Source organism: Atractosteus spatula, chromosome 3, assembly GCF_055471065.1.
Source record: "Atractosteus spatula isolate fAtrSpa1 chromosome 3, fAtrSpa1.hap1, whole genome shotgun sequence".
Taxonomy (NCBI): Eukaryota; Metazoa; Chordata; class Actinopteri; order Semionotiformes; family Lepisosteidae; genus Atractosteus; species Atractosteus spatula.
Window position 1 is genome coordinate 69,052,266 of NC_142708.1, and position 22,331 is coordinate 69,074,596.

Consider the following 22,331-nt stretch of genomic DNA (forward strand, 5'->3'; position numbering starts at 1 on the left):
TGTTATTTCTCCTTTGAATTAACTTGATTGGGGATCTATTCCAGCAACAACCATAAGCATCCTGAAAGGTTACCTGTAACCATACAGTACATTTTCTAACCACTTCTTCCAATTTGAGGCCACGGAGGAGCCAGAGCCTATCCCAGCAAGCAACAGGCACAAGGCAGGCTACACCCTGGAGGGGATGCCAGTCCATCACAGCACACCCACTCTCACACCAGGGCCAATTTTCCCAGAAGCCAATTAACCTACTTTGGACTGCAAGAGGAAACCAGAGCACCTGGAGGAAACCCACACAAACACGGGGAGACCATGCAAACTCCACACAGACAGCACCCCAGGTCCGGAATTGAACCCAGGGCCCCAGGGCTTTGAGGCAGCAATGCTCATTACTGCGCCACCGTGCTGCCAGACTACCTGTAACCATAGTACAGAGCACCATGGGGAGAAACGATGCCAGGCGTGAGTGTGGTTATACAGCTCATCTGTTCTTGTGCTACACTTACACTTGAACGGATGGCGGAGGCAAAAAAAGCAACACACTCAGAGTCCCCAAATGCACTGCAAACTTGGGTGCTATAGCCAGGACTATAACATTTTGATAGATCCATGCTTATACAACTGACTACACACAGCTGTAGCTTCCTTTTGCATTTTAAGTTTTTTTTTATCATAGCGACCGGCGGTAACTAGGGAGACACATTTTGCCAGGACGATGCCCTAAGGCCTCAAATTATGATGGGCAGCCCACACTTTAAGACGGTAACAACTGATCTATTGTCCGTTTTTACACCGACTACGATAAAAAAGTCCCGACAGTTCCAGATATACGTTAAAAGTTAAAGTATTTTTTTTTAAAGTAAGAGTCCATAGCAACCTGCCTGCGTGTCCTTGTTATCGTCATCACGATGAACAGTAAGCACAGAAAAGAAATAAAACCCAGCAGATATGAAAGAAAACAATGAAGTACCTGCGAAATACATTCACATTCCTACACATTTGCATGCTGAATTGAAAGCAGCCCTTTCAAGTTTACCTTTTCTTCTGCATTTCTCCTTTTCTGCAGGTTGTTGTTTTAAAGTCCGGTTTTACGACTGTTGTAACAATGTCCGTGACATTGAGACGTAACAGGCTCCGCCAAATTTCCTCTCAACTCAAGTTTATTTTGCAAGTTGTGATCTGACACTGAACTCTTAGGTGACCCTGTGTAATTGAGATTAAGCAGACCAGCATTTATTATTACGAACGTTAGCAGTAGCCTTGTGATAAAGATCTCACAAGCACCTTTTACGAGCCCGCGGGGCCTTGTTGAACTTTCAACTCCTTAGGTCGTGACCTTTAATCTCGTAAAATTACAGCGGGGGCGGTAGGGGCAAAGGCTTGACACTGGATTCACAATCTAACTTAATCCCTCGACACTGGATGTGCGTCTGCTCTTATAATGTATTTTTAATGCGCGATATTAAACCACCACAATGAATCAAAGCCGGTATGCGGTAAAACTGGGACAACGCGGCTGTCTCTTCAAATATTTTTAAAAAACGGAGATATTAAATTGCACCGCTTTCTCCCCATATACCACCGCCACCGTCCTGTTATACGCACAGCCCGAGTAATTCAATGTTGGTGACGGGGGGTATCTGACCCTCCTCCAATCACTTGCGACTCTAGTTTTTATTTGCGTCAGATATAGACGCCACTACCCAAAATACCGCCTCTTCCATTTTTTTGAAAGAAGACGTTCCCCTGCACCATTTACTAATCTCGTTCCCAAAAATGCACTCAAGTCTTTTATGGGATCTTATTCACGCCCGTTAGCCTTCGGGTGTGCGTGTGCCCAGCGCTGTGAATTTCCGAACACAGCGACTCTTCTGACACGCTTACAGTAACGGGACATTTTTCGTTTTTCATCTTTATGATCTGTTCTATTATTCCTTAAATTTATATAGCACTTTTCTGGACACTCCATTCAAAGCACTTTACAAGTTAATAGGGACTCCCCTCCACCACCACCAATGTGCAGCCCCACCTGGATGATGTGACGGCAGTCAGAGAGCCAGCGCGTTCCCCACAGAGTGATGAAGCCAGTTCACAGATGGGGATTATTAGGAGGCAATGACTGGTAAAGGCCAAGGAATAATTTAGGGGTAGGGGATACACCCCTACTCTTTGCAGGAAACACCCTGGGATTTTTAATGACCACAGAGTCTGGACCCACACAGACTACAGCATGAGCACCCCCTGTTGGCTCCTCTAACCATGATGACAACCTTAGCTGTCCTAGGAAGTCTTCCATCCAGGTACTGGCCAGGCTCACACCTGCTGAGTTTCAGGGGGCTGCCAGCTGTGAGCTGCAGGGTGATATGGCTGCCAGCCAGAAATGAACTTGTAAATGTATAAGTTGTTTAATTAATTTTTATTCTTCACACAATAAAAATTAAAAAAGCAAATGTATCACCTGAACACTGTATAACAAAAATTGGGATTTTTAATGCCTGAATACCTCATTATACAGTAGGTCCTCTCATCCACAGGACAACACCTCCTACAGTACAGTGTTGTACAGCACAGTACTGTAGTCTCTCTAACTCACCCTCCCTACTAAAAATGTATTTTCTTCCTGTATTTTTCGGTGGGTCTCCTGCTGGCTCATGCAGAGGATGTCCAAAAACAGAGTAAACCGTGCTTTAATTAATTCGTTTATTTGAAATCTGAACAACAACAGGGGGAGTTCTATAGCGATCATGAGAAAGGATTTCATGCAAAAAGTCATTTTTTAAGTGTCATTATTCTCTCGGCATGAATCCCCTTCATACACATTCATATACTTCCCCTGTCGAAATATGAGAAGCCCCCCCACTCATGAATAGTCTCTCTCGGTGTGCACGCATTGCAGTTTTGGCTAAGGAGCAGGAGACAGGATTCCCTTGCCTCTGCTGGTCCAAAACGTCCCCTATCACAGTCCTACTGAGAACAGGTGGAACCCGCAGCGGACGTTCCCTCAAGAACGGGTGGCAGGACTCAGACGATCCAGAGCTTGTAGAGTACTGTACACGCCCATCTTCTTCAGGCAGACCCTGCTATTGGCAGAGCTCCTAAACGCCAAGAACGAGGAATCTGGTTGTGCCAGGGAGATGTTGGCACAAGTATGTGAGAGGAAAGCACGTCTAACAGGCTGGAGAAGGTTTAAAAGCGCTTCTCCAAAACATTGAAAAGCAATAAACTGTGCAAGTCTATGATTTGAGCCTTTTAGTCTCGTACCAGGCTTCTGAAATGTACAATTCTGTTTTTTTACTTATGGTTTTGTAGAACACAGCTAGTCCCTGTCCTGTAGGAGGCACTGCTTGGGCAAAACGCGGACTGTATCATGGATTGCTCTACCCCAGGGTTTAACAGTGCCTGACCCAGAGCATCCTGGTCTTAACTCATGATCAGCTCTGTAAGTCCCGAATGGATTGTCTTCCCATGGTGCACTGGGAGGGCCACAGGGCTTGTTGCACAATAAGGAGGCCCCCTAGTGTGTCAGTGTGGAGGGTGGGGGGGCTGTGAGGACATAGGCGGGGCGGCTGAGGGGGGCAGAGGGCTCTGGCACTGTCCTCTCCTGGCCTGGCCCCGCAGTCCCCTCAGTTTGGGGGCCCAGTGGTCCCTCCAGAGCAGGGCCAGGGTGGTGCGGTCGGCCACCAGCCGGCTGTCGTCCGGCCCCCCCGCCATGCCGATCAGCAGGAAGGTGCGGCCCACCTGCAGGGCGGGGCAGCCGCAGCCCAGGTCTCTCTCGGGCACCCACACGGCCTGGGCTCCCCTCCTCACGCGGGGCGTCCCGCTGCGGAACACCGAGAGGACCGAAACCGAAAACTGCCACCAGGACCCCGAGCGCTCCATTGCCTGGACGTGAGCTTTCAGCACTGCGGACAGGAAAGGCACACGATGAGCCTGCGGGGTCTGAGAGCTGACGAGCCTAACAGGGGGCTTCGAGAGTGATTTAACAGGAATTTTATTGTTAAATAAGAATATATCTGTCACGATCGTTACTCCTCCTCTTAAGGGCGCTCCAGCCCTTCCTCGTTCTGTCCCACTCCCCACACCTGTTCCTTATTCCAGCCCCTCTTTAGTTCCTCCTTTAAAGCCAGACGCAGGCGTTTGCCCGGCGCTTCTCATTGATTTCCGCATCGTGAGAGCCCGGGGTCCTGCTGCGTCTGGCTCCGTTATGGTTTTAGTTTCCTGTTCCTGATTCCCTGCCCCGCCGGTCCCGACCCGGTTCTGGTTTTAACTTCGGATGGATCCCCTGGTCTTGGACTAACCTCCCGTCTTGGATTCCCCCTCTGGATTTTCCCTTGGATTGTTCGCCCTGGATTCACTCCCCCCGGACACCTGCACTCCTCGGACACGCCCCCTGTCTCCTGACCCTTCTCCTGCATGACTATTTTCCCTATTGTATCCTCACATTCCGGATCGTGTCGTCCGCATAGGGCCCGGAAAGAACTGTTCGTGACAATATCACACTTACACAGCACTTTTCTGGACACTCCACTTCACTCCACTCAAAGTGCTTTACAGGTAATGGGGAATCCCACTGTCACCACCAGTGTGCAGCCCCACCTGGATGATGCGACAGCAGCCATAGTGCACCAGTACTCTCCCCACACACCAGCTCTCAGTGGGGAGGAGAGCAGAGTGATGAAGCCAGTTCAGAGAGGGGGATTATTAGGAGGCCAAGATTGGTAAAGGCCAGGGGGGGATTTGTCCAGGACACCGGGGCAACACCCCTACTGTTCTCGAGAAACACCCTGGGATTTTTAATGACCACAGAGAGTCAGGTTCCCCCTTTTATGTGTTTCATTGGCCTGGAAACCGAACCTGCAGTCTGCTCCTTGACCTGGAGAGTCACCCGCCGGCCCTGACGCTGAGCGAGCTCTTTCCCCACCGCAGCACCGACAAGCCCCGTGTGGGCCCGGCGTCCGCGGACACCAGTGCGGCTCAGGGTTCGAGGCCCCGCGGGCCGTGCTCACCGTATTCCTTCAGGCAGTAGGTGCGCAGGTTCATCCGGACTCTCCCCGCAGGCGGCTGGCAGTACGAGTCACACCCCTCCCCTGAGAACACACACACACACACAGGTCGGGGAGTCTGAGCAGGCACAGGCCACCGCAGGGCACCAGTGCATCCAGCCCCTTCATTAGCTGTGCCAGGGAGATGTTGGCACGAGTCATAATCATAATAATAATTATAATTGCTGACACTTACATTATGCTTTTCTGGACACTCCACTCAAAGTGCTTTACAGGTAATGGGGATCCCCTCCACCACCAGTGTGCAGCCCCACCTGGATGATGCGACAGCAGCCAGAGTGCGCCAGTACTCTCCCCACACACCAGCTCTCAGTGGGGAGGAGAGCAGAGTGATGAAGCCAGTTCAGAGAGGGGGATTATTAGGAGGCCATGATTGGTAAGGGCCAAGGGGAAATTTGGCCAGGACACCAGGGTTACACCTCTACTCTTTTCGAGAAACGCCCTGGGATTTTTAATGACCACAGAGAGTCAGGACCTCGGTTTTACGTCTCATCTGAAGGACGGCGCCTGTTTACAGTATAGTGTCCCCGTCACTATACTGGGCATTAGGACCCACATGGACTGCAGGGTGAGCACCTCCTGCTGGCCCCACTAACACCTCTTCCACCTCTTCCTCTTATTAATGAGAAGTTTCAAAAGCGGTTCTGCGAAACGTTAAAAAGCCATAGACTGTGCAATTCTACAGTATGATTCGAGCCTTGTAGTTTGTCTCGTACCAGGCTTCTGAAATGTACAATTCTGTATTTCTCTTTTTATTTATGGTTTTGTAGAACACAGCTAGTCCCTGTCCGGACTGCGTGACGGACTGCTGGGTTTGACCAGGATCCTGGTCTTTAGTGATAATCAGCTCCGTAAATCCCAAACGGATTTTCATCCCATGGTGCCCTGGGAGGGCCACAGGGCTTATTGCCCCCGAGCTCGTCAGTGTTTAATTAATTAATAATTAACAGGATCGATCTAAAATTTGTGAAGCCCTGGCTGGTTAGTATAGAGAAGGAGTATCCAACCTTGACATGTCCATTCTGTGAGGTAACATGACTTTGACCCTTCCAAGCACTCTGCTACAGAACTGATCCTTAATTACTTGATGAAGATGGTGTCAGTAATTAGAGCCTGGGAGAAGCAATAATGCGGAATGCGAAGGAAGTGTCACGGAGCACTAACCGCTGGCCTTGGGATCCAATTCATGCTTTGGGTGCAAGAGGTTATGGTTTCAGATTTGTCTATTGAAAAGGACTCAATTTTATCTGGCTGACGCATTTTTCCAATGCAACCTTCGCTTGCACGGGTTTTATTCCATGTAATGATAGACAGCGGCCACTAGGCGGCGATCATTTAACACAGGTCCATGCTGCTGAGGCGGCCTGCAGATGTTTCCTGACGTGCAGCCAAATTGGCGCCCAGAAAACACGATCGAAGGGGATTAAATGAATGTGAAAATGAATTTGGAGTGTTTGCATAACTAGAATGTTTTTAATCCCGGCTCCACGGTGTTTTATGGGTAACTATACCTTAAATGAAGTGAATGTTACTGTAAAAGAGCTTAAGAAAAATTCCATATACTGTATTTTGAGGTAGGAAATGCAAAGATTGGCTGGCTTCTGTTTGCAACAAAAGCCAGTAGAATTCGGCCTTCCAGGATTTGCGCTCAAGACTCCCTGCTCTAGACTAAAGTTTCCAGCACAGCCTTGAAGCAGCCCCTTCATGTCCTTTTGTTTATCTTGTAATGTGTGCCCTCCCTGTATTGTGTATTTGTTTATTCTCTCCCTTTATAGATGCACACATTTTTGCCACATTTTTTTGCCATGCAATGATGGACACTGGCCATAAGGTGGCGTTCAATTAGCACGGGGACCGATGCTGAGTGTTCAGAAAAGAGTGGTGGGACGACTGAGTGAAACATGGAAAAATGAATGCATAGTTTTCACTGTTTGTGTCTGACTGACAGGATGGATTACATCATTCCACGCATTATATATACATCGTCACCCATCTGTATGACTTGGTACCAAGGGCACCACAGCAGTGTCTCACTTGGGATTTGAGCCACAATCCTCCAGTTCTGTGCCCAGATCCCTGACCACTGTCCTCCTTTCCCCTTGTCTTCACACTTTGAGGTGCTAATTGCTTCCATGCTCATCATCCAAGACTCTGCCGGTAACGAACTTGAAAAGATCCTGATTTCTCAGCACCCTGCAAAAGGTTTGATGCTTTTTTTTCATATCCTGATGTGACACCCTCCTCATGTCACCAGACAAGGGGCATTGAGAACTAATTCTCATCCTTCCATTTTCTAACTGTTTGATCCAATCCTGGATCATGAGGGAGCCTATCCCAGCAAGCAGCGGGCACAAGGCGGGGTACACCCTGGGTGGGACGCCAGTCCATCACGAGGCAGACAGACACAAACACACACACTCACACCAAACTGATTTTCCCAGAGGCCAATTCACCCACCAGCATGTCTTTGGACTGTGGGAGGAAACCCATGCAAACACAGGGAGAACATACAGACTCCACACAGATAGCATCCCAGGTCTGAAAGTGAACTCAAGGTCCTGGTGCTCCGAGGCAGCAATGCTAATTACTGCACCACCCTGCCGCCCACAAATCCCCATTTGCAAGGAAAACCTGTGAAATTACTCAGCAATGCAGGAGGACAATTAACTGAAACTGAGTGAAGTAACTTTGCTAAAAGGTCTGACTTAGTTCCCTTGGCTGGGACCTGAACCCATAGCCTTCCAGTTATGAGTCCAAAGCCCAAACACCTACACCTCACTGAAGCCACAGAGGGGAGTCTGCTGCCCCACACATGCAGGACAGCCTCTAAGAACAAATGAAATAAATCATTTACTCGTAAAGATGTTCAGTGGGTATTTCAATCACATTCTCCTGCCCTTGGGGTTGCATGAGAAAGAATAGCAGGCACTGGATATTCCTGGCTTTCTGTGTGACTAAAAGACCTTAGACTCTGCCAAACATGTCTGCTTTTCTCTGTGTGGTCTGCAATATCATATCCCTTTTCCGACTTTGATGGATGGCTCATTCATAAATTGAAAGTACGGCCCCATAAAATTCCCAGAGCCCTGGCAAGAGAATGTCCCTAAGTTTCCTAAACTTCCACTGGCGCAGGCCAGCGGAGTGTCAGACAAGCTTGCCTGTAACCCCAGACGGAGATGTGAGCGCTGTTATTTATGTTGCCGGGGCGGTTTTCTGCGCGTGGCTGTGATTCGAATCAGGGTTCCGCACTGCGCATTGCGCAGTCAGCTAAATTATAACCCCACTGCTTCCCTTCCCTCGACAGGAGCAGGTTTGCTTTCTCTTCCTCGCTCTTACCCGCGCCGTACTGGGGCTGGAAGACGGGGGTGGTCGTGACCACTTCCTGGATTCCTGCAAAGACAAGGCCAGCCTGGAGTTAATCGGTGGCTCCGACGCGGATCACTAACGGCACCTCAGAGCTACAGGGACAGCTTGGAAGCCCCCGGGTTTCACTGTCAAGTCAAATCTTCACCTCCTTTCCTTTCACCTCTCTTCCCAGCTCCTTCACAGGGGCTTCCTGTGATCAGAGCAGGACATTGGACTGCTCGTGCTCTTGTATGTTTTACAGGGAGCCCCCAAATCTCTCCACAACAGACTTATTTTTTTATTTTATATTTAGATTTATATTTCTTTCAGTCCAATAGCCAATAGCTAATTTGCTGATGACGCCACCAAGACAATCCCAAGGAACGAAAACCAGAAAAGGCTTGGAATTTTCCCAGCGCCCGGAATGAGCACTGCTCCCTGTAAAATACAGTGTATTGGATCTGATGGCAAACATTGGGAGAGAAAATCCAAAAGCAACATCACCCACACGCATAATATATTTTTGCCATTTACTTTTGGGTCCCTGCTGGTAAATACTGTACATTGACTTTAATTGTCTTGATTCTCGAATTGTGTTGGTGTTGGTGTTGGTGTTGGTGTTGTTGCTGTCGTTCTGTAAAGCACTTTAAGAAGCCACCTTTAAAGGCACTATATAAAATAAAGTTTATTATTGTGTTTTAGCACACTGCTCTGGACTTTTAGAGCAATTTGACTTTGCTTTAAGAGACTTAACGCTGCTATTTCGGCTGCCTAGGTAAACCTTCCAAGGGGCATTAACCTGGAAGATGGCACAGTGGGTAACTTAGGGTGTTACAGTCCTCTTCTGTAACCTTGAGTGGGCTTCCTTTGTCTGTCTACTGAGTATGAGTTACCCACTGAGACACTACTCCCACCAGGCCAGAATCTAAGAAAATAACGAAGACCTGACCGACAGACAGAGTGGAAGTCAGTCTTCACCTGGTGTGGGCTTAAATTTGAGTGGAATGTGGAAGAGTACATAAAAATAGAACAAGGGTTAATAGCATGGCCTCAAAATGTCAGGCGTACAAGTGTCTGTGTGTGTGTGGTCCTCACAGGTCAAACATCAGCTCTGTGCTCCAGTCCTCCCCACTAAGTCAAACCCTCTCACGTTACTACAGCGCACCCCTGCTGCCGTCATCCCAGTGCCTGTCGCTTAAAGACCTGCTGCTCTTCGGTCTATTAAAAGACTTGGAGCTGTACAGCCAAAGCCTGTGCAATCCTGTGTGTGCCATGAGTAAAATGTGCAGCAGCATGCAAATGTTCTCCATCTTCCCTTCCTTTCTGGAGCTTTGAAGCGCAGTGAAGGTGAAATCACAGCCTTCTCTTTTGTCCAGCTTCTAGATGCCTTATGGCAATTTCTGCTGCTGCCCCACTGCACTTCTCTCCTGCACTGTATCGGCCTGCTGCCCGTCTGGGCATGTGGGGCGCTATAAATCCCCATTGGCTCTCATGCTGGCTTCTCCTGCACAAGGCAGCCCTCCAGATCTGGGTGTTATTACAGGGCGGGCGCTGTGACTCACGGACACAGGGTCTCGTCGGGGAGCGGCTCTGCTGGTACCCCCGGTCGCAGCGACTGCAGGTGACCCCGGTCACCCCCTCCCGGCAGCGGCACTGTCCCGTCGTCTGGTTGCAGGACCTGCCCAGGGCGCCGACCGGGTGGCAGGAGCAAGCTGGGGGCACGGGAGGAGGGTGAGGAAGAGGGTGAGCGCGTGAGCGAAGGCAATGAAGAGAGCCTGCGGCTCCCAGCTCAGGCCTCAGGAGCAGCGAGTCCGTCGGAAAGTCACCGCAGAGAGGAAGCTATTCCACCTGGCCAGCAGCCTGCTGGACCTGGGATCCCATTCAGCTGCGTCTTTAACGATTCCTGCAAATTGGCCTCAATCACAAGCTAGGCTGCTTGTTCCAGACACCCACCATCCCATCTGTGTCCAAAGTGCCTCCAGTTCTCAATTCCTCACCATTTTCCCATTGTGCCCTGTTGCAACTTGGGAGTCAGACTACTTGTCTTTACGTGTATCCTGTTTCCCTCCTCTAACCAAGCCTCAAGAGCCACAGCTCTTTCTAGCCCATGGTATTTGTTTCAGACCTGGCATTATTCTTCCTAGGGTAACAACCACATCTGACTGAACTGGCCCTTATTCGCTTTGTGCTGAAACACACATCAGTGTCTTTCATTCCATCTCCGTATGTGGCTGCGCGCCAGGACCCTGTTCCTGACGTGATTGGACACTATGAACATGAACTTTGACCCCTGATTGAAGATCCCTGAATGGCAAAGTCAATAAAGAAACCCAGTAGCCAACCACTTCCTGCCAAGTCTGCTCTTTGCCAGTGCCCCGCTCTCCGCCCTGGTACTCACGGCGGCAGGCCTTGCGGTGGCTGATGGGCTTGCTGTGGTCTCGGGTGTAGCCCTCCTGGCAGTAGTGGCAGTGCTGCCCTGTGGTGTGGTGGCGACACTTCATGCACATGCCCCCACTGCGACGCCCCGACAGCTGGTACAGCTCCATGCTGAAGCGACAGCGGCTGGAGTGCTGGTTACACTGGCAGGCTGTAGGCCAGAGGAGGGGGAGAGAGGAGAGAGAGGGGCCAGAGGAGGAGGAGAGGGAAGAGCAGATAGGAAGAGAGGAGAGAGGGGAGAGGGGAGAGAGGGGAGAGAAGGAGGAAATGAGAGAAATGGAAGAGAGAGAGAGGAGGAGAAGGAAAAGGAGATAAGGGAGAGGAGCAGGAGAGAGGGGAGAGGGGAGAGGAGAGAGAAGAAACTAATGAACTATTTCAATGATGTCATTTTACTATTCTCCAATGCAAGCTGAATATCATGCAGCCAGAATTATCACATAGTTCTAAAAGGCTAGACGGCTAGAGTTTGAGCGAAAGAGCTGAGCTGTCTCCGTTTCGTCTCTGGCTTTACCATGCCTTTACCTTGCGGTGATGTGACATCTCTCGTGCCTCACTTTCTCACTCCTCTCTGTGCTGTTTTTATACGTGCTACACCCCGGTGAACTCCTGTTTGGACATGAGCACCTGGCGCCGCGGGGGGGGCTCACGCTCGCTGGCGTGCGAGGTGTCAGAGGCTCATCCTGTTTGCACCGCAGCCGCCCCCCACCGAACCGCACCCCGAACAGCAGCTGCCCGAGCTCTGCATTCCGCCTGCACCTCGCTGGCACACTTCCATCTCACTTTCCCTCTCCCTGCTTGTAAAGGAACCCCTTTTCCTCTTTTCCCAGCACCCCCCCCCCCTTGCCTTCGCCCGTTTACGCTAATTTACTGCCTCGTAGCGCAGGGGAGGTGGGGGGGGGGGGGAGTCAGCCAGGGTCAGAAACTGGTGGGGCAGGAAATAAAAAAAACTGAGCAACCAGTCAGGAGAGATTTACAGCCAGCAGAGCGACAGCACAGGCATCAAGTGTCCGTTAGGAACATGGCGACCATACGAGCTCCGTTCCCCACTTGAGGAAAAAAGGGGAAATCACTGCTGTTCCTGGGTGGCACCGTGGTGCAGTAGTGACCACTGCTGCCTCACAGTGCTGGGGCCCTGGGTTCAATTCCTGGGGTACTGTTTGTGTGGAGTTTGCATGTTCTCCCTGTGTTCTCGTGGGTTTCCTTCAGTCTCCTCCTGCAGCCTAAAGTAAGTTAATTGGCTTCTGGGAAATCTGGCCCCCACTGCAGCTCTGTACTGGATACAGCCATTAGAAAATGGAGGGAGGGGTGGATGGATATCTTTTTATTTTTGATTTTACCACTATTTTGAAGTGCTTCTATGTACACGTGCCAATATATTAATTAAAAGTAAAGAAACATGCATGCATTAGTATATATGCAACATGCACAAAGTCAAATTTCTGTTCCTCAAGCCTTCCTGAGACTTTACACGTCTGTTCCTGAAGGCAGCATGCGAAGGGCTGGCAGGCAGGCAGACGCGGAGAGCCAGAGAGGAGCACCCATTTCAGGGAGACAGCCAGGGACAGGGGGTCAGACAGAGAGGCAGCGCTGACTCACGGACGCACTGGTGTGGCTGCTGGGGGGTGGCGCGCTGCCAGGGCCTGTCATAGTAGAAGGGCTTGCAGATGTCGCAGTCCGGCCCGGCGGTGCCGTGCTCGCACTGGCACACCGCCCGCCCCTGGGGGTCCCGCCTGCACCGAGAGGCGTGCCCGTTGCACTTACACCGGCCTCCCACCTGCAAGTCTGAGAGGGAGAGGGGGGGAGAGGGGGGGGAGGCAGGGGGAGGCTGTGTGCCGCCTCCTACCACCCCGCTGGGTTGGGTCAAGTCCTCCAGAGCGGGAGCTGGGCTGTGGTTCCGCCTGCGTCTTAGCTCCCTGCCCTGGGAGCCCTCCCTGCCGCCATTGGGACTCCAATGGCAGTCCGTTGTGCTACACGCCCCCTTCCCTTTCCCCGCCCTCTTCTGGCCCCTCCCCTTCCCACGCCCCGCCCCCTTCGTGGAAGAACTTCTCTGCCCAGTGCGAGAGCCTCCCCTTGTTCCAGTGATATTTTGTCCGTGTGTACCGTACAGCTCTCCTTTATCCGGGCTCAGCCTCTCTCCCTTCATATGGCCCCTCCCTGTCTCTTTCAATCCAGGGTTGCCCCTTCCGGTGCTCAACCCCTCACCTTTTCTTTTGATACCCCTCCCTTTTGGGCTCAGCCCTACCTCCTTGGGAGATTTTACCCAATGTCGCAAGTCTTTCCCAAGCTCCACCCCTTTGTTCTTAAGGTTCCACCTCCCTGCATTACTTCCTGCCTTCCACCTCAGAGCCCCTCCCTCTTCACGTTCTGATTCCGCCCCCTTCTTTCTAACTGACTCCTCTTTGTGAAAGACCACTCTGATGTCGGTAGCAGTCACCCAGTCTTGTAGGACAGGGCTGTAATCAAAGTCGGGAGCTGAGGGTCTGCCATCCAAGGTGGAGAAGGCTAAGACCAGTCCCCCGCGATGCCTCTGCAAGGGCCGAGGGTCCGAGCAGAGGGGCTCGCTCTCCTGGCTCCTCGAAGTCACAGCCGTGTGAGGCGGAAAGCCAAACTTCTCCTGGCACTGAGAGGAGTAGTTCTGGAGAGGACTCCAGCTGTGGCCATAGTCCATGGACTTCAGGATGGAGATGGAGCCAAACTCCTGGAGCTCGGACTGACAGAACTGGAGGCTGATGTAGGTCAACTCGAAACGCCGTCCCAGTGGGATCGACAGGCTCCACTCTTCAATCCCACTGGGACCCCCCAGCCAGCAGCTTATGTTGTGGGGGTTGTGGAGGTCGGTGAGGGAGGTGACGTTCTCCAGGGCACCCCCTGGACCTGCCACTTGCACAGGAATTCTGTAGGCCGCGTTGATGAACTCAGGCAGGCAGTGTCTCGGACGCCCATCGGGGTGGTAGCAGGGGTCCTGGGGAGCGTTCCAGTGCAGCGTGGACTGAGAGAGGGAGGGTTGCACCAGCAGGAGAGGGAGGAGGAGAGGAAGGGAGAAGGCAGGAGGGGAGCAGGGCAAGGTCATTGCCCAGGGTAATGTCAGCAGGCCTGGGAAAGAGGGAAAATGAGAGAGTGAGAGAGAGAAACACAGGGGAAGAGAAAAGGAATGAGAGGTAGAGAGGGAGAGGAGGAGAACTAAGAAGAGACTGGCAAAGCAGAGTCAAAGGCAAACAGAGGAGGCGGTCAGTATTCTCCTCTTTCCAAGAGCTGGCCCGTGTGATCCCAGTGATTGTACAGGCACTGAAGAGGTAAATATGGTGGCAATTCTCTGCACTTGCTGGGAGCTGAGGACTGCTCTTCTTCTGCCTTATAGGCAGAATATACGGCCTTATAGCTGTAGATCGCCATATTAAAAGGCTGGAACAAACGCAATTTCAGTGGCTGTTCAAGGGCTAGAGTTTGGGCCACGGTTATGGATTGGGGAGCTTAAATGAGGTGGCTGCTGAAATCCTTCTTTGTCTAGATACCAGCATGGGCGGCTCAAGTGAACCTGCTAAAATGTGCCACACTCAGCCCACCAGACATGCATCAAAATGTCCCCTAGTCTACTGTTTCAGTGCACACAGAATCCCATGGAGTTTGGCAAAGTCTCCTCTGTTACCTGTATAGAAAAATTGTGGATGGATGAGCCCCCCCTCCCCCCACAAAGGACTAATCATTCAAGAGAAAACTCTGCTCCCAAAAAGGTGAGCCGCCCACATTCCCACTTTTATACTGCAATGCGTGGTGGAAGAGAACCACAGACCACAGAGAAGGAGGGAAAGAAGGAATCCAGAGAGAAGACAGGAAAGAGATTGCAAGAGGAAGTCGACAAAGAGGCAAACAGGTGGAAGAAGCTCTTACAAGAAAGGAGGTGGAGGAAGGAGGGGACGTCTGTGGGGAAAAAGACGGGTTTCAGAGTGGAAAACAGGGCTGAGCCTGTGAGGCTGAGGCTCACTGTGGGGCTGAGATGCGCCCTGACAGTTGTTCGCAAAACCGCCAAGTTCCACAAGCACGCAGCATTAGTGACGGATGGCCCCTCTCCGCTTTACAAGCCATGGCCAATTATTCATCAGGCCATCAGCTTCGGATTCCGGAGGGCGAGGAAAGGGAAGAGACACGGACACGGTGCACGCTTCCAGTCTAGGCATGCGTGTTCCTGCCTGGGATAAATCACAACTCCACCTCTGGAAAGTCACACCCCCCCCCCCAGCCCACGACGGTGCCCCTTCGCTGTTCACCGCTGCCCCGGCCTTGAACCACCAGCATGGGCGAGACCTGCGGCTCGGCACTCCAGGACCTTGTCCAGAGAATGATAAAACAGCTCTTCCCTGCGCTGAGCTCGCTGCCCGTATTCATCATCTACCCAGGCTGCGCACAAAATTCATCCCAGTGGTTTCACTCGAGCAGGGCAACAAGGACACAGGCACACCAGTGGAAACTAAGCCTATCGGACTGGAGGATTTCCTGTAAGCAAAATAATTCCTGTATTTACCACACATACTGTAGGTATGGAAGCGCAATGCTGCCATCGGAAAAAAAAACAATTCTCCCGGATCTGGTAATTACAAGAAAATGATCTTGTACTGTAATTACAAGATAGCAAATTATCTTGTAATTCTGAGATAGCAACGATCAGTGTATGAACAACCTGTTACATTGTGCAAGGACAGTACCTACAAGCTACGGATAGCTTTTCTGGAACTGTGGGTTTAGTGTTCCTGGCAATGTGCAATGCTGCAAAATGTGCACGGGCATACTTTCCCCTGGAGATTAGTCATAACGACATGTTACAGTTTGTACCTCATGTGAGCATGGTTTTCACCATGAGGACACTCACACGTATCCTCAACTAAGAACAAGTGTGCCCTGGAATGGATTCCACTGCTTAAAACTGAAAGTCAGATAATGATGATGCAGGCATTGTATGGCAATGGTGTTATAGCACATAAAGCATGTGAGAATTACTAGAGATACGGGAGAACTGTTTTTCCTTGATGGCAGCAATGCACTTTCGTATATGGGAAACAGGAGGCACTACTTCACACCAGGGGTGGTGGGAGACAGGAACAGCCAGCCCAGGCCTGCAGTTTAAACTGATGCTGCGGGATCCCTCAAAAAAAAAAAATCTCCGGATTGATCATGCACTGGATCAGTCATCGGCTAGATGGGTCGAGCTGTCCCTTCTCGCCGTTTCTAAAAAGTTTTACGTTCTGGCGCCTGACATCTGTATGCAGCATCAGGATCTATCCCAAGTTAAGGCCTGGGATTGTCTTCTTTTCCTACACTCCATTGTTTAGAAATCCTGCTGAACACACCCTGCCTCCTCAAAAAAAGTCCCTTTTCTGCTGTAAGGTGACCCAATGAGCTCCCCCTTTTACATCCCAGATGCCAATGGGTTTGCCCGAGGTCCTCTTTTGGGTTGGTAAATATGGGACTCCTATAAGGGAGAGCGCGGACGCCGAAGTCTCAAAAAAGAAAGATGTAGCAGCTGGCGAAACTATATTGAGGGCACATCCATCAGTTTTATGGCTCTCCTTCATGTTGTGCCCAAAGCTGTTTGGGTATTCCGCACTTGGGGGGCTATGCAAGAGTGCTGAAAGCGCTCAGTGATTGAGGGCGTGCTCTCCCTCATTGCAGAGAGCACCCTATACATGGGGTGGAACAGTCAGCTTGGCTGCCGCCCTCTGCGTCCTTTTTACAACGGGATGGCGATCTGCTGCACGCCGTCGCCCAGTCAACGCCACAACAGCACCGGGAAAATACAGCGGGCGGTGAAAGGGGATTTTCACAAAGGCAGGCTCTGCAACGCCTCCAACGCCCCTCTGCCGCCCCCAGAACGGAGCCGAGCGGCCGCGTTCCGAGGATGAGCCCCCGCCCTCTTCCTGCACACGCCCCGCCCCTTCGCTCATCGGATCATGCAGGGACTCGGAGCAATGTGCTGCTCCTGCAGGTCCCCTCGCCTAACGCGGTAACTTCAATACCCCTTGAAATGAAAACCCGGAGCGCCGGGCAGGACCCCCCCCCCCCAACATGGGCCACCGCTGCCCTGCTCGTCAAGGGGGCTCGTGTGAAGCTCCGCAAGGGGACGGAAACACCAGCACCAGCCGGCTGGGATAAAAACAGAACTGTCCGCCGCGGATCTGTTGAGACTGGACACACACACACACACACACACTGTAAATCCTCCAGATCTGTATCTCCGTCTCTGTCTCTCACCTCCCCCTCCCCCCCCCGTCTCCCCCTCAGTCGGAATGCTCCTAACTGCCCGAGATTGATGAGCTCCTAACAAGCGTTTGACACCACCAGCCAAGTCAGCAGGGATGGATAAACTGGCTCTGTGGGGGTAGGATGAAGCTCAATTAGCCTGACACTTGAGGCACTGGCTGGGGGGGGTTACGAGGGGTGTGTGGGAAGGGAGAGGGGTAAGGAAATCCCTCGCTGGGTGAACAGGACTGCTGGGTGAATCTCTGTCTGCTGTCACTTCAAGTGTGAAGAAATCAGTGTGGGTACTTGGCCGGCACAAGTGTGGCGTTCAAGCAGCTCTGGGCTTCTGCATTCGGCTAGATAAAGTCATCAGCCAGTAAGGATGTGGCCATTTGAAAACAGGAGTAATAATAACCTGTGTGAATGCCAGTGGAGGCCACAGTGAGTTGGTGTAGCGCCCTCCGGTGCGAGCTGTGTGCGGACTGACTTGGGGCTGACAGTATTTCAGCCCTGTAGCGATTGTGTGTAGTTTGTGGTATGCAGTATGGGCATACAGTAGTGAACCAGTCAAACGATTTGTGCTGCTATGGTACAGCCATCAGTAGCACGCGTGACGCGGGCACGGTCTAGGAACCAGCTAGGCCAGACTCAGACTAGGCCCAGGAACCTCAAGCCCTGGCTAATGTCACGACTTTAATAACACTATTCACTGAAAGCCCACAAATATTCTGTACGTTTTTGAGAAGGTTTCAAAACTGCTGTGAGTTACAGTTTATTGAATGCATCTTCTATAGCTTCAGCCATAAACAAGCTTAAATGCCAAACTAAGACAATTCAATTAATAAATGAATTAAATTAATAGACAATTATCAATTAAGGCTCAATTACTTAACTTATTACTTATCAGTTAAAGCTGACTGGGCTCTCCCTGGCCCAGGAGAACACCCAGGATTCCCTCCAAGACCAGAGTTCATCAGTCGTAAAGCGGCCTTCTTCAGTCCCTGTTCATTTTGGGTTATTTTTGGGCCACTCTGTCTGTCTGTGAACCCGGGTGAGAAAATGAACCGGAGGCACAAGCTGCCAGCCCCCCTTCCTGAACCCGAAGACGATACCCTGAAATCATAAGGCCGAAAGAACTCAGATTCACGAGGAAGGACCATACCCGGGATTAAAGTGTGATGAAAGTATTATGGAGTGGATATTGGCTTAACCTGCTCAGCTGAGGGCTGACCTCCCGGCCACAAGACAAGGAGGTGTAACGAACAGTTCTTTCCGGACCCTATGTGGATGACACAATCCAGAATAGTGAGGAAACACTGGGGGAAAAGTCATGCAGGAATACGGGGATGAAAACAGGGGGGCGTGTCCAGGCAGTGCTGGTGATCCGGGGAGGTGTGGCTGAGGCAAACAATCCAAAAATAATCCAGACGGGGAATGCAAAAACAAGCTAGAGTCCATGGTCAGGCGATCCATCCGAAACAGGAGATTAAAATCAGGAACCAGGTCGGGACCGGCAAGGGGAACAGGAATAGGCATAGAAACTTAAATAACAGAGCCAGGCGCAACCTTGATTGGCGACTGCGTCTGGCTTTTAAAGGGACAGGAAGGAGACTGGAACAAGGGGCAGGTGCAGGGAATAAGACAAACAAGGAAGAGCCGGAGCGCCCTTAAAGAGGAGGAGGAGCGATCGTGACAGGAGGCCAGGACCCCCATGCAGGGTGACCAAGGGGCACCTGCAGAGGTGGAGATGGGGTGGAGGTGGGATGCAAGAGACATCTCGTAGGTATTTATACTAGCGATTGCTAAATACTGACAGCTGAGTACGACTGCGTTTGGCTGTTGTCGTCCCTCCTGAACTTTCATCAGAAACTCCATACAATGAAGAGGACAAGACCGAAGAAGAAGAGCACGAAAACTGTATTTCTATAGTGCTGATCATCTCCGAAGATCTCAAAGACATTTGTGGACAGGAGAGGACACCTGCTGCACCCACATTAAGCCCTGTTTGCAGGAAATGCGCACTTGGCTTCAACACCAGCGGCGTCAGCCAAGAATACAGCATCCTCCAGGACAGAGAGAATATTAGCAGGGCTTGCAAACCACTGTCGTAAACTTCCCTGCCATAAAAACACATCACTGACCCAGAAAGTCCAGGCTGCTCCATTGATCTCTCATCTGCGTGCAACGGGAGGCTGGTATCAGATTTAAAAGAAAGAATTCCACGTCCGAGGAAAGACATTGGAAAGGCGGATAGCGAACGTTAAGAACTGTTTGATTTTGTTACCACTGGCTTGAATTTCTTGCAAACCGCACCAGACCTGTAACTAGACCTCCCTAATCTTCGTATCTCATTTCTCTGCCAGATGAAAGAGGGAGAAACTCCAAAGGCTATGGGGTTAAAAAGGAATGCTAGGTAAAGTGAGGCTTTGGTTACTTAGTACAGAAAAGAAAATGACATTAAAAACTATTGGATCACAGAAAATGTCAGATTTCAAGCTCCTTCTGTTAATGGCCTAAACAGCCTAACTTGTTTTTCTGATACCAGTGAATGATCACAGCAGAGTGAGCACTGACTGGAGGAGACAGCTCTCACTGACAGCACTGAGCGATCACAGCAGAGTGAGCACTGACTGAAGGAGACACAGCTCTCACTGACAGCACTGAGAGATCACAGCAGAGTGAGCACTGACTGGAGGAGAGACACAGCTCTCACTGACAGCACTGAGAGATCACAGCAGAGTGAGCACTGACTGGAGGAGAGACGCAGCTCTCACTGACAGCACTGAGAGACCACAGCAGAGTGAGCACTGACTGGAGGAGAGACACAGCTCTCACTGACAGCACTGAGAGATCACAGCAGAGTGAGCACTGACTGGAGGAGAGACACAGCTCTCACTGACAGCACTGAGAGATCACAGCAGAGTGAGCACTGACTGGAGGAGAGACAGCTCTCACTGGCAGCACTGAGAGATCACAGCAGAGTGAGCACTGACTGGAGGAGAGACAGCTCTCACTGACAGCACTGAGAGATCACAGCAGAGTGAGCACTGACTGGAGGAGAGACACAGCTCTCACTGATAGCACTGAGAGATCACAGCAGAGTGAGCACTGACTGGAGGAGAGACGCAGCTCTCACTGACAGCACTGAGAGATCACAGCAGAGTGAGCACTGACTGGAGGAGAGACACAGCTCTCACTGACAGCACTGAGAGACCACAGCAGAGTGAGCACTGACTGGAGGAGACACAGCTCTCACTGACAGCACTGAGAGATCACAGCAGAGTGAGCACTGACTGGAGGAGAGACACAGCTCTCACTGACAGCACTGAGAGATCACAGCAGAGTGAGCACTGACTGGAGGAGAGACACAGCTCTCACTGACCATCCAGGAGACACTGGTTAATTCATTCGTACCCCTGTTCTGCAGACAGCACCCAACTCAAGGCCATGTAACTATCTTGATAATTAGCTAAATCCTGGTCAAAATCGGCTAATGGCACAGCCCAGGGAGCAACAACTATAAGAACTATAGGATATTACTGGCTGAGCCACGCTGTGGAGACCCGTAGTAAATTCCAGCTATATTTCTAAGTGTTTAACTGAGAACGGGGTTCCACTTCTGGGTGCTCACTGAATTTCTCTTGCTTTATTTCGCCTTATCTCACCTGTGCTCTCGCTGCGTTTAAGTGGCCTGCAAAGGGTGAGAAACGCGAAGCATGTCGTGTTTTAGGGGTTCGCCAGCGCACCTCGCCCGCGCGCTGCTCTACAATGGCACGGGACAGCGAGGCAGCCCGTGAGCGTGCAAAGCGCGGCGTGACGTCAGAAGAGGCTAGAGAGCGTGAAAACGGCGTGGAAAGCAGTTGGACCGCATTGGTCCGGTCAGAGCCCAGTGGACCTGTCAGCTCAGGGAGTCAATTCCCTGCGCTGGAAATGTGCTGGAAACCAGATGAGAGAGATTTGTCCTGCTGCACAGAGTTTAACATTCCTCGTCACGGCTGCAGGAAAAAAACGTGCTGGTGGAATAAACGAGCCGAGGGAGGGGGGGGGGGCGAAGGTGTGGTTTCGAGATACAGAAGACGTCTTTTAAATCAAAACAAACAAACAAAAAAACAAAAAAACACTACAGTCATAAAGCAGAAATTTCAATCTGGAGAATGCGAAGTATTAAGATACGTGTTGTAGCCAGTGGCCATAGCAATCCTGAAAAGAGGTTCTCCCTGGGAAATCCACAGAGAAGAAGAGAGACGTTGTCAATTCAATACAAGTCCTGATTGACTGACTTTATTAGATAGATACTTTATTGATCCCGTGAGGGAAATTGCAGTAAATATATATATATAATATTATAGTCCCGGCTGACGCGCCGCGGTTAAAGCAGAAGGACGATACGGATGATAATCCTGCACGCAAAACACATACTGGCAAACTGTACTGAAAACAGCACAACCGGGTAGTCAACCGAAGCCAGGAAACGTTTTGCATTAAAGGAGCGAATGACTGGTATAATCCACATGCAAAACACAAAACACTATTTTAACACGTACGTTTTTGTCGATAAAAAGATAATTCTGAGGTACAGGACGGTTCGGTTTATTTGCAGGTCATCGCGCCACTGTGACTGCGAAAGGGTGTGAAGACTTGGGTTTTATCGCTGCGTTTAGCTTGTCGCAGACCGCAGAGCAACAAGATAACTCGAAGAATTCCCCCAACCGCACACAAGTCTTCAGACACCTTCAAGGGTATCGCAAATGCCGGAAATCCAGAACATTAACACTCACTCCCAACGCAGCTTCCAACGACTGAGAAAGACAAAAAAAATCGTTTTGTTTTTTTTAAAATGGGCCAGACTTCAAGGGAGGAGGAGGAGGAGAGAAGATGAAAATGACTTTGGCGCGATGCCATCCGGATGATTTTTTCCACAGTTTTTGCTTATAATAGCTCGGTCGGTCATAGGTTCGCCGCAGCCTAAACACAACCCCGAAGTACTAACTCCCCTGCCCCGCCACAGCCACCCCGCGACGCCAAGCCTGCGCTCGACTTGCTCGGCCGACTCCCGCGTCTTCAGACCCGGCGGTGCGGGACGGCCCAGAAAGTGTCGTCTATTTCTGTGAGCCCGGGGGCCAGCGGAGCTTTGCCAGGAATGACAAGCCTGAAAAACAGATTATCGCCAATGGGATCTTTTCGCAAACGCTTATGTCTTTAGTTCACACCTTTCTGACAGCCGTCTCACCGCTGGGAACTTGAGTCACCTTCGGG

The 22,331-nt window shown here is 50.9% G+C and overlaps 1 protein-coding gene across 1 annotated transcript; it reads right to left on the reverse strand.

Annotated features, from left to right (window-relative positions):
- Positions 1-3,522: 3,522 nt before the first annotated feature.
- On the reverse strand, positions 3,523-13,914 carry ntn5 (netrin 5). The gene is made up of 6 exons (XM_088911433.1): positions 12,441-13,914; positions 10,807-10,995; positions 9,971-10,120; positions 8,400-8,453; positions 5,007-5,087; positions 3,523-3,902 (listed from the first exon to the last, which is right to left on the reverse strand). The coding sequence occupies exons 1-6, from the start codon at positions 13,912-13,914 to the stop codon at positions 3,523-3,525; spliced, it is 2,328 nt and encodes a 775-aa protein (XP_088767559.1).
- Between the last annotated feature and the right edge of the window lie 8,417 nt (positions 13,915-22,331).